The following is a 14,713-nucleotide window of genomic DNA, read 5'->3' as shown; positions in this document are numbered from 1 at the left end:
CCAAATAAAACTTGTCTTGGCTTTTTTGTGAAAGTTAGAGCCCTCCCCATTTCTAGTAGAACCATTAAGATTGTATCTCATAAGAGAATATTTAAAGCACTTAAAAACAATGTAAAAGCTCATGTGTTTCAATTCCTATCAACAGATATACCAGAACCAGTACTGTTTAATAAGTTTAATTTGCTTTTTTCAGGTGGTTCACAGAACCAGTACACTCAAGGTTTGATTAGATATTGCAACATTAAAAGTTCTCAATACTGACCAATATTCCAGTTCATTGGGTACATTCTCATTGTTTTCCTCAAGTAGAGGGGAATGGAGTGACTTTTTATACTGACAGTGATTAGCAGTAATAAGGCTACTGTAATATAATTGGCAATGGGCAATCCCCAAGAGTTCTTTCCTGTCTACTATTCAGTGCCATAAGGAGAGGGGTTCTGAAGCTTTTCCCTTTTGAAGCTTTCCTGAGCATGTCAGTAAAGATTCCAATTCTGGTTAGCACCCTGAGTAGGGGAAACAGCTGAGACACACAAAGTTGGGCAAATCTGGATTTTAGTATCTAGCATTAAAACTCATGGCTTTAAACATGTACTTAGCTAGTGGAGAAGACGCTTCAGTGGTGCATTCCACAAAGAAACGCTGTAAGACTCAGGTTAAATCTTGATCAAAAACTGCAGGGAAAACCAAATAAATAAAAATACATATCTCAGCTCCAGAGGAGGCTTTTTAAATGGTTATAGGAGCTATACCTATTGCAATATGAGATACTGGATAAGGCTGAAATTTACATATAATAAAGAAGAAAGTTCACATCCCAAGTATAGCCACTTAGCAAAGCCTCACAGTTTAAGGTTATCTAAGAGTATTTCCTCTTGTATCTGTTGTAAGAGATGGAGATAATAATCCCCATTCAACAATAGCAACTATATGTACCTACCCAGAGGTGAATGGGAATATTCCTACTCTAGCAGGAGGTAGGGGAAGATTCCAGGGAAGGTTATAGTCCCTGAAAGGAGAAGCCATCACAATCACACTACAATCTCTTGAAGCACAGTAATGACTGGTCAATCACAAAGCAGTGACACAGCTCTTGCAGTTCTCAAATAACCAGATGTCATCCTACTAGCTTGTGTAGCAATGCTGTTTCCATCATTTTGTGGTATTACTATTAACTGTTTTTTAAGTTAAGGTAAATATTATATAAGGGAGGGAAAAAAACAAACAAACCTTAGAGGTTTGGAATGGAAAGTGCTTGTATTGCTATGTTCAAACTACACCTTCTTTCTACTACACCCTAAACTAGCCAATGGGAAAACTGACGTAAGTGGATGAAATGGAGGAATTTCAGTTATGTGGTATGTGAGGGCTGCCTTAAGCCTTGTATATTCCAAACACAGGAACCATTCCTTTCAGAACCATGAAAAAGTGTACATAAAGGTGGAGGCCCGTGGCAAAATGAGGGTCAGATTAAATACACAGCAAAATGCAGCCATCGTTAGACTAGAACCCATTTCTTCTTAGGTCTAATAAACTAGCTTAATGATTCCAGTGAGTTAAAAGCAGAATTTGAGATTGATAACCACCCCTGCAGCTTCGCTGAGAGAGTTAAACCAGTCCATATACCCTAAAGCGTATCTCCAGTACCTCCATATAACAGGAAACCTAGACAGTCACAGGTAACACAAGGTGTAAACACTTCACAGCTGACATGCTGACTGTGTGGTGGTGGAAGTCTCTTGGATAGTGGTGTTTCACTCCAGACATTTTCTTGAGGTATTATTATTTCATGTTCACAGTCTTAAAGCTCCAAGGCAAAAATCGTCAGCAGTCCAAAGGAGCTGATACTACTATTTCTTTCCTTCCATCCTTTTCATTTATCCTGAGGACTACCAACAAGATCACATTTCTTCATTATGAAAGTTTTTCTTCCCCCAGTGAACAGGAGTATGAAGTTATACAAGCTGACTTTCACTAAAATTCCATGGGATGCTGACCCTCTACCATATTTCCTGAGGGAGGAACTTCAAGACAATGGCCAAAGCTGGTCACATAAGGAAATTCAAATTCTAGGGCTACATTTGTCACATGGACAAGAGCGCCAGAGAGCCCAGAAACCTCAGTGAGCTCTGGTCATTGAGAGGTGAGCCTCGGCGCTTGCCAGATTTGTTTCTCTTGCCTCCTACTAAGCGCATACTTAAAGTATACCAGGAAATTCTTTGCATGGAGGGACAGGGAAGGCAGGAAAGCAGGGGAAGGGAAGAGGACCAGAGTGTGATTTTAGACCAATGCAGGTGAACTCCAGGTTGGATAATTCTATCTTCTGGCTACTGGCTCTTCCTCTGTCCCCTCTAAGAACATTAGACATGCCACACTGGAGAGGACCAGTGATCCTTTTTGTTCATCATTCTGCCTTTGACAGAAGCACTTAAAGGGGAGTCTGTGGAGGGATGCAGTGGGTAACTCCATTGTGTATCACCAAATAACCCTAGTTTCCTATAATTCCTTTTGGAAAGTCATCATGCAAGGATTCCTCTTAAACCTTCTGCACCCATACAGTTTCTTACAGTACCACTTCTTGAACAGAGAGCCCTAGGAATTTCTGATTTGCTACAAGAAGTGCTTGTAGGTGATAAGGCTGCAAGGGCCAGCCCTAGTATTTTGGGACCCGAAGCACATGTCCTGGATCTTGACTGAATACCTGACCTAACACTACCCTCCGCTTTCATCCTTTTCAGAACTGGAGCTCACATTTTAAAGACGTGTACCTCCACCCCTGATGATTTTTGCTGTTCTCTAGACCTTTTCTCCTTTTACCACATACTTTGTAAGTAAGGTCCCTAGAAGTGCACAGATCACTTAAGGCGTTACCATGGTCTTTCATGAGATGCTATTTTCTGTGTTGGCTCCACACACCTTGCAGCACTCTGACCCCTCTACCCTTTGGCAATGCTTAGATTTCTTTCCTGAGCTCTTTCCAGAGCTCAATGTCTCAGTGGTTGCTGATTCTCCTGTTAGGGCACTGTTTCACACTAACCTACAGAGAATCTCACCTGACACTTTCCTGAGTATTCACAGCTCAGTCTGTGAATCTTCTGCAAATTTTTTTTAATCTCCTCTGGTTTATCTTCACTGCCTGGAAGTAGTGATATTTGATTGCATTGTAATATCCTACTTTCAGGTTATTTATAAAATTCTTAAATAAGGTTAAACCAAGCATCAACCGATAGGGAACTTACCCTGTTAACATTCTCTCAGAAAGATGTTTATTCTTAAGTCTCTCAGTTGTTTCCTAAGCACGAAAGGATATTCCCATAAACTCATAGTAATTGCTGTTTTTAAAATTGTCTTGGTGGAAAATCACAACAAGAAGTCTTTAAAAGTCTGAGCAAATTAGATCTTGTTCCTTCTTGAATGTATATTTCTTTTTATCATCAAAAAACTAGAATATACAAGTCAGGCATGATTCCCCATAAAGGAAACCATTTTATCTTTCCTCTAGTACGTCATGTATGATTAAGACTTTAGTGACACTACTAAATCATTATTTTACCATCTCGCCAGTTCAAGGTGAGTTTGCTGATGAACTTCTGTCCAATCAACAGAGCTTGAAGCACAGCACAGAGCAGTATGGATCAAGATAGAGTGTTGGGGAGGAATTAAGTAGGAAAGAAAGAGGGGGAAATAACTTTCAGCAGTCAGGGCAAAACCTAACTAGGTTGAAGGGTGTTTCTGTTTTTTGTTTTTTTTTTTTACTTAAGTCAAAATAACATGATTTTAAAAAGCCACAGTGATACAGGCAGGTGAGAGGCAACTGGCTGAGATGTTTATGTTACCGTATAAAACACATTTTCAGTTCCGACACCACCAAGGGCTAAGGAGATTGCTGGTAGGAAATCATAGTGCTGGGAACGCTGATGTGCCAGGGACCCCAGGGAGACAGGAAAAAACCTGTGAGGGGCAGCTGTGGAAGAGACAGGACACGGCTGGCAATAGTGGGTTCAGAAGGAACCAAGCTCTCCTATGATCCCCACCAAGCCATGACCTCAACCTAGCCCAGAGTGAACCGTTTCTTGATTTAAATTTCAAACAAACTGTGTTACAGACGGGAGAGATGATACAAGTGAGCTGCTACTGTTGTTTACTTCCTACCACAGCATCACAACAATGACAGGCATGACAGAGAGGAAGCTTAACCCTGAACAATCTGATTGTAACATCAGCCAAGATGACAGGAGCTTAGTTTCCTTTCCAAACAAGGCAGAATCCACGTCTCACTTATTTCTGTGCCTCCCCTGGCTCCCGCCTTGCTGGCTACTTCCTGTTCCATTCTACCGCCGCGGCACTTCTCAGGTCCGTTACAGAAACCAAGCTCTGAGACACAGAACCTTTGGTGACTCTGTGGGTGACTGACCGAGGAGATGGGGACTCTGCCCTGTTCACACAGGTTGTGGAGCAAGCAAAGGTCTCTGCCATGAAACCAGGCGGTGAAATGACCCTACAGTGTGGAGAAGATTCCACCTAGTGTGCTGAGGGCCAAGAGGACAGGCGAGACGTGATGCCTGAGCCACGCACAAAGTGGCCCGCCACGCCCCAGAACGCGGGCATGCTTTGCCCCATCTTCCACCCAAGTCAGGACCGCTAGTAGAAAGGACACCGCCAGGAGCGAGCTGCGCGTCCTGGCCGACTTGTCCAGCACTGGGCGGAGTCTGTCACGGGTGGTGCGGCTGCTGGTGATCTCTTCCTCTCTCCTCGGCAAAGACGGCCGAGCCGCTGCTGTCAGAGCTCGAAGAGGGGGTTATATTTCCTAATCTCTTCAAGAAGTTTTTCTTTATCCTGGTTGGCTTCAGCCAATGCTTGTTTAGTTTCTATAAGTTCCTTTCGTAGGGTAGGTAGTTCATTCACCTGAGGAACAACAAAGAATTCATGATGAATCAATAAGGTAACACACCTTGCAAAAACATCCAGTAAAGGAACAAGGAGGGAGAATTTAAGCAGCACAATCCACAAGTTCAGTCAATGATCAAGAGAACCAGCAAGGTCTTTTCTCAGAGGCTAATCCCCTCTTCAGAGCTCATCAGCTGCAGGGACAACAGCAGGTGGAAGATGTCATCAGCAGGCATTCATCTCTAGCTCCTGACTTCCAGCCTCGGTTCAGCACTTCCAGAAGCTGCTGCTAGGTGACAAGAGCCCAGACCGCCCAGCTGTACCAGCACAAGCAACCTTGTAAGCCCTCTGGGTTTTGCCCACTTCTGTGATTACAGCCCCGAAGGGTTTACAGGAAAGGTACTGTTCAGTTAGGGCCTCACCTGTGGACCAAAAGCCTCTCCGCTGGGCACCAAAAACACCTGTTCTTTGGGGGGCTGCCTCTTCTCACTCTTAGATGCTTTGGCTGATGGTCTGTCTTGAGCAGCAGCTGGAAAAAAGTAAAGGATCTGAATGACAAACTGCCAGCAACTCGTGGACTGTTCCTAGTTGTCACCATTTCCTTACAGGAGCAAAAAGGTAGAGAAGCCAGGAGGCTGACGAGCCCAACTCACCGCCTATGTGGAAGACACCATCGTCACTCCGACTCAGCACAGCGTGCTCCACAGACAGAGTGATGGGGATGGGGCCTGGAGAGGTGGGGTAGATGGGGGGGATATCATCCTGCAGGCAAGAGAGAAGCCGCGTGAGGCCCCCAACCAACTCAGAGCAGCTTAGGTAACAAGCCATGCTTCCAACCGTGGAGCTGGAAGCACTTTGCCATCACTGTTTATCCATACACTCTAGCGAGGCATGAGAGGCATAGGGAGTCTCTCCCATTCTAGACACAGTGAGACTGAGGATCTGCTAACCTGTGGGCTTGCACAGTCATGCTGCATGCCAAAGGCCAGGGCTAGAAACAAGGCCCCCCTCACTTAAACCTAGAACTTTCTGCTGGCACTACATGCTTAGGTACTACTGTAGTACTGAATGCTAACATGCCTTTCCTCACTTGGTCCTCCTCACATTTCACAGGGACATGAGAAGAAGTTAACAGTTGTCACTGTTAACAGGGTCAAGGGTCGAGTCCCTTGCTTGACCAAGTCTAGGGTAAACCCCAAAGTTCCTCTCACCTTTAGAGTGACCCTGGAGTTCAGGAGCTCAATCTGCATGGGAACCACCACTGGGATCTCCTCATCCTCCAAGAAGGGCCCCAGGCCACTGAGCACCGAAGTGAGCAGCTCAAGGTCACAGCCCTGAAGCAACAAATGCAGGAAGCCGTTCTGTGTGGCCAGAGGGGAATGAACAGCTGCACCAGGCCCCACCTCAAAGCGAAGGCCCACAGCTGGCCTGATGTGGCCAGTCTTCAAAGTGGAGGAATCCTGAAAGTTTGTGCCTTTGCGAAGCAAGACAGAAGGAAAAGATATTAATTAATTACCAGCCAGTGACTGCTCTAAGCACTTTAATATATAGTTAATATTCATAACCATCGTGATTATCTGGGTAGTGAAGATCTTTGTAAAGTTCTGTGTATTCTTGCCACCTCTTCTTAATATCTTTTGCTTCTGTTAGGTCCATACCATTTCTGTCCTTGATTGAGCCCATCTTTGCATGAAATGTTCCCTTGGTATTACTATTTTCTTGAAGAGATTTCTAGTCTTTCCCATTCTTTTGTTTTCCTCTATTTCTTTGCACTGATCACTGAGGAAGGCTTTCTTATCTCTCCTTGCTATTCTTTGGAACTCTGCATTTCAGATGGGTATATCCTTCCTTTTCTCCTTTGCCTTTTGCTTCTCTTCTTTTCACAGCTATTTGTAAGGCCTCCTCAGACAGCCATTTTGCTTTTTTGCGTTTCTTTTTCTTGGGGATGGCCTTGCTCCCTGTCTCCTGTACAATGTCACGAACCTCCATCCATAGTTCATCAGGCTCTCTGTCTATCAGATCTAGTCCCGTAAACCTATTTCTCACTTCCACTGTATAATCGTTAGGGATTTGATTTAGGTCATACTTGAACGGTCTAGTGATTTTTCCTACTTACTTCAATTTAAGTCTGAATTTGGCAGTAAGGAGTTGATGATCTGAGCCACAGTCAGCTCCCGGTCTTGTTTTTACTGACTGTATAGAGCTTCTCCATCTTTGGCTGCAAAGAATATAATCAATCTGATTTCGGTGTTGGCCATCTGGTGATGTCCATGTGTAGAGTCTTCTCCTGTGTTGTTGGATGAGGGTGTTTGCTATGACCAGTGTGTTCTCTTGGCATAACTCTATTAGCCTTTGTCCTGCTTTATTCTGTACTCCAAGGCCAAATTTGCCTGTTACTCCAGGTGTTTCTTGACTTCCTACTTTTGCATTCCAGCCCCTATAATGAAAAGGAGATCTTTTCTCATGATGGTGTGATCACTCACCTAGAGCCAGAATCCTGGAATGTGAAGTTAAATAGGCCTTAGGAAGCATCACTATGAACAAAGCTAGTGGAGGTGGTGGAATTCCGGTTGAGCTATTTCAAATCCTAAACAATGATGCTGTGAAACTGCTGCACTCAATATGCCAGAAAATGTGGAAAACTCAGCAGTGTCCACAGGACTGGAAAAGGTCAGTTTTCATTCCAATCCCAAAGAAAGGCAATGCCAAAGAATGCTCAAACTACCGCACAATTGCACTCATCTCACACGCTAGTAAAGTGATGCTCGAAATTCTCCAAGCCAGACTTCAGCAATACGTGAACCGTGAACTTCCAGATGTTCAAGCTGGTTTTAGAAAAGGCAGAGGAACCAGAGATCAAATTGCCAACATCGACTGGATCATCGAAAAAGCAAGAGAGTTCCAGAAAAACATCTATTTCTGCTTTATTGACTATGCCAAAGCCTTTCACTATGTGGATCACAATAAACTGTAGAAAATTCTTAAAGAGATGGGAATACCAGACCACCTGACCTTCCTCTTGAGAAATCTCTATGCAGGTCAGGAAGCAACAGTTAGAACTGGACATGGAACAACAGACTGGTTCCAAATAGGAAAAGGAGTACATCAAGGCTGTATATTGTCACCCTGCTTATTTAACTTATATGCAGAGTTCATCATGAGAAACACTGGGCTGGAAGCAGCACAAGATGGAATCAAGATTGCCCGGAGAATATCAATAACCTCAGATATGCAGATTACACCACCCTTATGGCAGAAAGTGAAGAAGAACTAAAGAGCCTCTTGAAAGTCAAAGAGGAGAGTGAAAAAGTTGGCTTAAAGCTCAACACTGCAAACAAAGATCATAGCATCTGGTCCCATCACTTGATGGCAAATAGATGGGGAAACAATATAAACAGTGGCAGACTTTATTTTCTTGGGCTTCAAAATCACTGCAGATGGTGACTGCAGCCATGAAATTAAAAGACGCTTACTCCTTGGGAGAAAAGTTATGACCAACCTAGACAACATATTAAACGGCAGAGACATTACTCTGCCAACAAAGGTCCGTCTAGTCAAGGCTATGGTTTTTCCAGTAGTCATGTATGGATGTGAGAGTTGGACTATAACGAAAGCTGAGCACCAAAGAATTGATGTTTTTGAACTATGGTGTTGGAGAAGACTCTTAAGAGTCCCTTAGACTGCAAGGAGATGCAACCAGTCCAAATTAAAGGAGATCAGTCCTGAATATTCACTGGAAGGACTGATGCTGAAGCTGAAACGCCAATACTTTGGCCACCTGATGCGAAGAACTATCTCATTTGAAAAGACCCTGATTCTGGGAAAGATTGAAGGCAGGAGGAGAACGGGACGACAGAGGCTGAGATGGTTGGATGGCGTCACCGACTCAATGGAGTGAGTTTGAGTAAACTCCAGGAGTTGGTGATGGACAGGGAGGCCTGGTGTGCTGCAAATCCATGGGGTCGCAAAGAACTGGACATGACTGAGCGACTGAACTGAATATTCATAACAACCCTGTACCAGAAATATTATTATCTTCCCATTTTACAGATGAAAGAACTAAGGCACAGAGAGTAACTTGCCAAAGTAACAAAACTTGTTGACTTCCCTGGTGGTCCAGTGGTTCAGAGTCTGCCTGCCAAGGAAAGGCACACGGGTTCGATCCCTGTCCTGGGAAGATTCCACATGCCACAGGGCAGCAAGGTCCTCGCACCACAACCACTGGAGCCCATGTTCTAGAGCCTGTGCTCTGCAACAACAGAAGCCACTGCAGTAAGAAGCCCACACACTGCAACTAGAGAAAGCCCACATGCAGCAATGAAGACCCAGTGTAGCCAAAAATAAATAAATAATTTTTTAAAAACCAACAAAGTAACACAGTTTGCAAGTAGCAAGGTAGGAGCTACATGCAAGCTGCCTGACTGCAAAGACCATGGGCTTGGCCACTGTGCTCTAATGCCTCTCATGGTGGAAGGGACAGTAAGGACCAATTAAAAAGCTCATCTTGCTTAGAATCAGAGGCAGTGGGCTAACGGCCAAGGTGAAGCTAAAACAGAGGACCCTCGGGAGTTCCCTGGAGGTCTAGCAGTTAGGTCTCAACTCTTTCACTGCTAGGACCCAGGTTCATCCCCTGGTTGAGGAATTGAGATCTTGCAAGCCCTACAGTGCAGCCAAAAACAAATAAACAAACAGTAGACCCTCAACTCTGCTAAATTTGATCATCTCTTCCTTTCACCAAGTCTTGGTCCTCTCATCTTTCTCTCAGGAAGCCAAGCAGGATCTATGCTACTTTACTCGAAACTGCATGAAGAATAACCTCAGGTGCAGCCAAAGCTATGAAACAACTTACAAACCTATAAAACCGTAAATTGGTACAACTATTCTGGGGAAAAAAATGGGCATTATCTAGCAAAATTAAAGCTATACCTACCCTAATGACCTAGCAATTATTTCCTCAGGAATATAAACCTGGAGAAACTCTCCAACATACATAGCAGGAGAAATATACAAGGATGGGCATGTGAAAACAATCCTATTTGCAACAGCAAAAAAACCTGGAAACAAACATGTCTGTTCAGAATAGAATGAAGAAATAAACAGAGTAAAGAATACATGAGAGATTTTGGGGGTGATGGTGATGGTTGCAGAGCTCTGTAAGCTTACTAATATTTATGAAAGTACACACAAAGAGTGAATTTCATAGTATGCATATTATACCTCGTTAAAGCAGTTTTTTAAAGTCATACATTTCTACAATAGAATATTATTAAGTAGTGAAAATGAATGAATTATCGCTAACTCAACAACCTAGAAGGATTTGAAGAATATCATAGTACTTGAAAGGTAAAAATCACAAAAGAATATAAACGATAATTCCACTTAGAAAAACTTGAAAGCCTGCACAGCTAAATAATACATTGATAGAAAAAAAAAAAAAATGTGGAAGAATTGTAAAGCAAGAAAATGAAAAATACAAATTCAGGATAGTGATCCCCTATAATAGGTGAGAGGCAAAAGGAAGGTGCTGGAGAGGGGCTCCCAGGGCTCAAACTTAATGGTACTATTCTATTTATTAAACTAGGTAGTGGGTACATACATTCATTGTATTGTGATTATTTTATACCTTATATATATATTTTGACAAGCATTCTACTTTACAAGCATATCTACTCAATATTTTAAAATATAATTTTTAAAAAACGAAGCATGTAGTTTAAGTCCAGATATTTTCTGCCATCTTTTAAAGTATAAATGATAATTTACATCAAAGGACTGAATCAGAAGCTCCCTGATCAGATACAGCTTGATGTTAGCAGCCCCACAAAGACGTGGACACTGTCCTCCCATATGAGGGTAAGGAGCACCTGAGAGGTGAGCATGGAGACTAGCCTACCGAGTACAAAGCCTCAGTGAGAGCTCTGGGAGGCTCCTTGTGAGAAGGAGGCTTCATTAGACCTCTTCCTCCCTCTAACGGCTGCTGGAGAGAAGCACCAAGGACGTGGCACTAGGCTGGCTGCCCCTGGAGCACAGGACAGTCTGACTGTCCTCCTCCCCACCCCAGCGCAAATCCCACCAGCTCTCCCGGGATCCCACCATCCTCACCTGGGCACTGCCCGTGCAGGAACTGCCAGAGTCCCACAGTGCCCGGCTGCTGGAGGGTCAGCTTCTCTGCTTGCAGGGCCACAGTCAGGTCCTCACCACGTACCTCAATCCCCAGAGACACCTCATTCACCTTCAGGACCAGAACTGAGACCTGTAACGGGAGATTCGCTTAGCTAAGTCCCAAGCTGCCAGCTGAGAGCCCACCCTCTGCAGAGAAGAAAGCAGAAGAGCTGACCAGGTGAAGACTGAGGGCTTCCCCACTGGGTGAGACCGAACTGGTGGCCTCCGGTGACCCCTGGCCGTAACTGTCCACAACAGGGCTCCCTTGAGCACCAGCACTGTCCACAACATTGGGAAGAGATCCCGGTGGAAGAGATTCTGGACCAGACTCTGCAAAAGAAAGATAACAAGAGTTGGAGAGTCAAAAAATTCTACTCAAATCCAATCTCTAATGACAACTGTAAAAATGAAAAATTTGTGACATTCATGAGAAAACTGGAAATTTCAAGACTAACTGGATAGTTACTGAATTTAGGGAATTATTGTTAATTTTTTTAAGTGTGACAATGGTATTTGGTCATGTTGGAAAAAGTCTGTAAATGGAAGCAACCCAAGTGTCTATGGACTAAAGAACAGTTAAACAAAATGTGGTACAAATGAAAAATAAATACTAGCCTTAAAAAGGAAGGAAATTCTGACACATGCTACATACAACATAAATGAACCACAGGGACATCATGTTAAATGAAATAAGCCAGTCATGTACCTAAAGTGGTCAAATTCATACAGACAGAAAGTAGAATGGTGGTTGCTAGAGTCTCGTGGAAAAGGGAATGAGGAGTTATTGTTTAATGGATACAGACTTTCAGTTTTGCAAGATACAAAGGTTCTAGAGATAGACAGTGGGTGATGGTTGTACAATAATCTGAAGGTACTTAATGCCACTAAATTATAGTTAAAAATAGTTACGATGGTAAATTTTATGTCATGTACATTTTACCATAATTTTAAAAACTTTTAATTTGGTTAAAAATCTGTATTTTCTAGAGATGTGTAATGAAAATATTTATATATTTATGGATAAAATGATATGGTTGGGATTTGCTTCAAAGTAATATGGGAAGAAGGGAAGACGGCAGAAGAATAAATGAAGTAAGAATTGCCATGACATCTGGTTCCATCACTTCATGGCAAATAGATGAGGAAACAGTGGAAACTGTGGCAGACTTTACTTTTTTGGGCTCAAAAATCACTGCAGATGGTGACTGCAGCTGTGAAATTAAAAGATGCTTGCTCCTTGGAAGAAAAGTTATGACCAACCTAGACAGCATATTAAAAAGCAGAGACAATACTCTGCCAACAAAGGTCCATCTAGTCAAAGCTATGGTTTTCCCAGTAGTCATGTATGGATGTGAGAGTTATAAAGAAAGCCGAACGCCAAAGAATTGATGCTTTTGAACTGTGGTGTTGGAGAAGGCTCTTGAGAGTCCCTTGGACTGCAAGGATATCCAACCAGTCCATCCTAAAGGAGATCAGTCCTGGGTGTTCATTGGAAGGACTGATGCTGAAGCTGAAACTCCAATACTTTGGCCAGCTGAGGCGAACAGCTGACTCATTGGAAAAGACCCTAATGCTGTGAAAGATTGAGGGCAGGAGGAGAAGGGGACGACAGAGGATGAGATGGTTGGATGGCATCATTGTCTCGATGGACATGAGTTTGGGTGGACTCCAGGAGTTGGTAGTGGACAGGGAGGCCTGGCATGCTACGGTTCATGGGATCGCAAAGAGTCGGACACGACTGAGTGACTGAACTGAACTGAGGCATAACTTCATGGCCATGAAATTAAAAGACACTTGCTCCTTGAAAGAAAAGCTATGTAGACAGCTTATTAAAAAGCAGAAACACTACTCTACCAACAAAGTTCCATCTAGTCAAAGCTATGGTTTTTCCAGTGGTCATGTATGGATGTGAGAGTTGGACTTTAAAGAAAGTTGAGTGCCAAAGAATTGATGCTTTTTAACTGTGGTGTTGGAGAAGACTCTTGAGAGTCCTTGGTCTCCAAGGAGATCCAACCAGTCCATCCTAAAGGAAATCAGTCCTGAATGTTCATTGGAAGGACTGATGCTGAAGCTGAAACTCCAAAACTTGGTCATCTGATGCGAAAAACTGACTCATTTGAAAAGACCCTGATGCTGGGAAAGATTGAAGGTGGTAGGAGAAGGGGATGACAGAGGATGAGATGGCTGGATGGCATCATGATGTAATGGACATGAGTTTAAGCAAGGTCCGGGAGTTGTTGATGGACAGGCAGGCCTAGCGTGCCACAGTTCATGGGGTCGCAAAGAGTTGGACACGACTGAGTGATTGGACTGGACTAATATTCTCTTTTTATTTTATTTTCATTTAGATACTCTTAAGTGACAATTTTAGGCTTCCCTGGTTGCTCAGTGGTAAAGAATCCACCTGCAATGCAGGAGCCACAAGAGACGCAAGTTCGATCCTTGAGTAGGGAAGATCCCCTGGAGGAGGGCATGGCAACCCACTCCAGTATTCTTACCTAGAGAATCCCATGGACAGAGAGCCTGGCAGGCTACAGTCCATAGGGTTGCAAAGAGTCGGACACAACTGAAGCAACTTAGCATGCACACAAGGGACGATTTTAAAAGTTTTCATTTCGATAAGCTGAAAGAATTAGTCTAACTCCTAGTGGGGTTTAATCTAACTCCTGAAAGTTACTCATTTTACTATAGACAAAAAGCTTCTAGTTATTTTCCAACAATGAAATACATAGTTAAGCAAAAGATAGGCAACACCACACACATACACACAAACACACACACACACCGTTGATAGGGCCACATAATTAACCCTACTGCCATCACTCCATGGCTGTAAGACTAGTGCTCTCTTGAGTGTTGTTCTGTGATAAGGGTCAAGTACCTATCCATAACCTAGAAAACGTGAGGATAAATTCAGAGTTACAAATCCACTAAAATTTCACTCTTCTTTGGTTTTGATTAAGAAAATATCTGCTTTATCAAAGCTCAGCTCATTCTGCATCCTGCCGGTCTCACTACAGGCATCAGAAGAACCCTCTTGAGGCTCTGCAACTCTGCCTGGCTCTGCTTCCACCTACCAGACTCCAAGAGCATCACAAAGCTCTCACTGCCGTCACTGTCCACCGAAATCCGGTCTTCAGGGCCGCTGTTATCCAATGAGATGCCATCAAATGACTGCTGGGATACTGTCCTCTTCATGGAGAAAAATCGGAGTCGGGCAGCACCTCCACTTACAGGGGCTGCCACCCCTTCATCTACCTTGGCCACAGGCTCTCTGTATGAAAAACAAAAACAGAAACCACGAATGTGGCTTAGGAGGCACGTTGTTTCATTCCCTTGCAATACCCATCCTTTTCAGCCCAGACAGTTATTGTAAGCATAAACTTTGATGTCAACTATTACCTTCTGTAGAAGGGGGGTCACACCATTTTTCAACTGCTGGGCCTTTCTGAACCCTCCTATTTCAGCATTTCAAACTGCATAGGCAGTTCTCCACTGTCAAATGTCAAGGTTATTCAGGATTATCCTATGTATAGCAGAGACCTACTACCTACAGCCTTGGTGTTTATGAGTTGTACCCAAAGTCATTCCTCAAGCATTTACTGAATAACTTCTGCATACAAAGCACCATACAAGACGCAGGGCAGTGGTGGGCAGTGATGAATAA

The 14,713-nt window shown here is 43.4% G+C and overlaps 1 protein-coding gene across 4 annotated transcripts in view; it reads right to left on the bottom strand.

Annotated features, from left to right (window-relative positions):
• Positions 1 to 160: 160 nt before the first annotated feature.
• The window catches only part of BLTP3A (bridge-like lipid transfer protein family member 3A), a 73,608-nt gene continuing 59,055 nt past the window's right edge, over positions 161 to 14,713 (bottom strand). For 2 of the 4 annotated variants that reach the window (XM_061146488.1, XM_061146489.1), the window contains 7 exons: positions 14,124 to 14,320; positions 11,222 to 11,376; positions 10,987 to 11,137; positions 6,096 to 6,358; positions 5,538 to 5,646; positions 5,307 to 5,413; positions 161 to 4,902 (listed from right to left, as the gene is read on the bottom strand). In XM_061146488.1, coding sequence (XP_061002471.1) covers positions 4,777 to 4,902; positions 5,307 to 5,413; positions 5,538 to 5,646; positions 6,096 to 6,358; positions 10,987 to 11,137; positions 11,222 to 11,376; positions 14,124 to 14,320 — 1,108 coding nt within the window. In that variant the 3' untranslated portion in view covers positions 161 to 4,776. The other 2 variants (XR_009693550.1, XM_061146491.1) reach the window with 2 other exon arrangements.

The sequence above is a fragment of the Dama dama genome, chromosome 7 (genome assembly GCF_033118175.1).
Source record: "Dama dama isolate Ldn47 chromosome 7, ASM3311817v1, whole genome shotgun sequence".
Classification (NCBI taxonomy): Eukaryota; Metazoa; Chordata; class Mammalia; order Artiodactyla; family Cervidae; genus Dama; species Dama dama.
The sequence above is the reverse complement of the archived record's forward strand: the minus strand, read 5'-3'. Positions and strand labels throughout refer to the sequence as shown.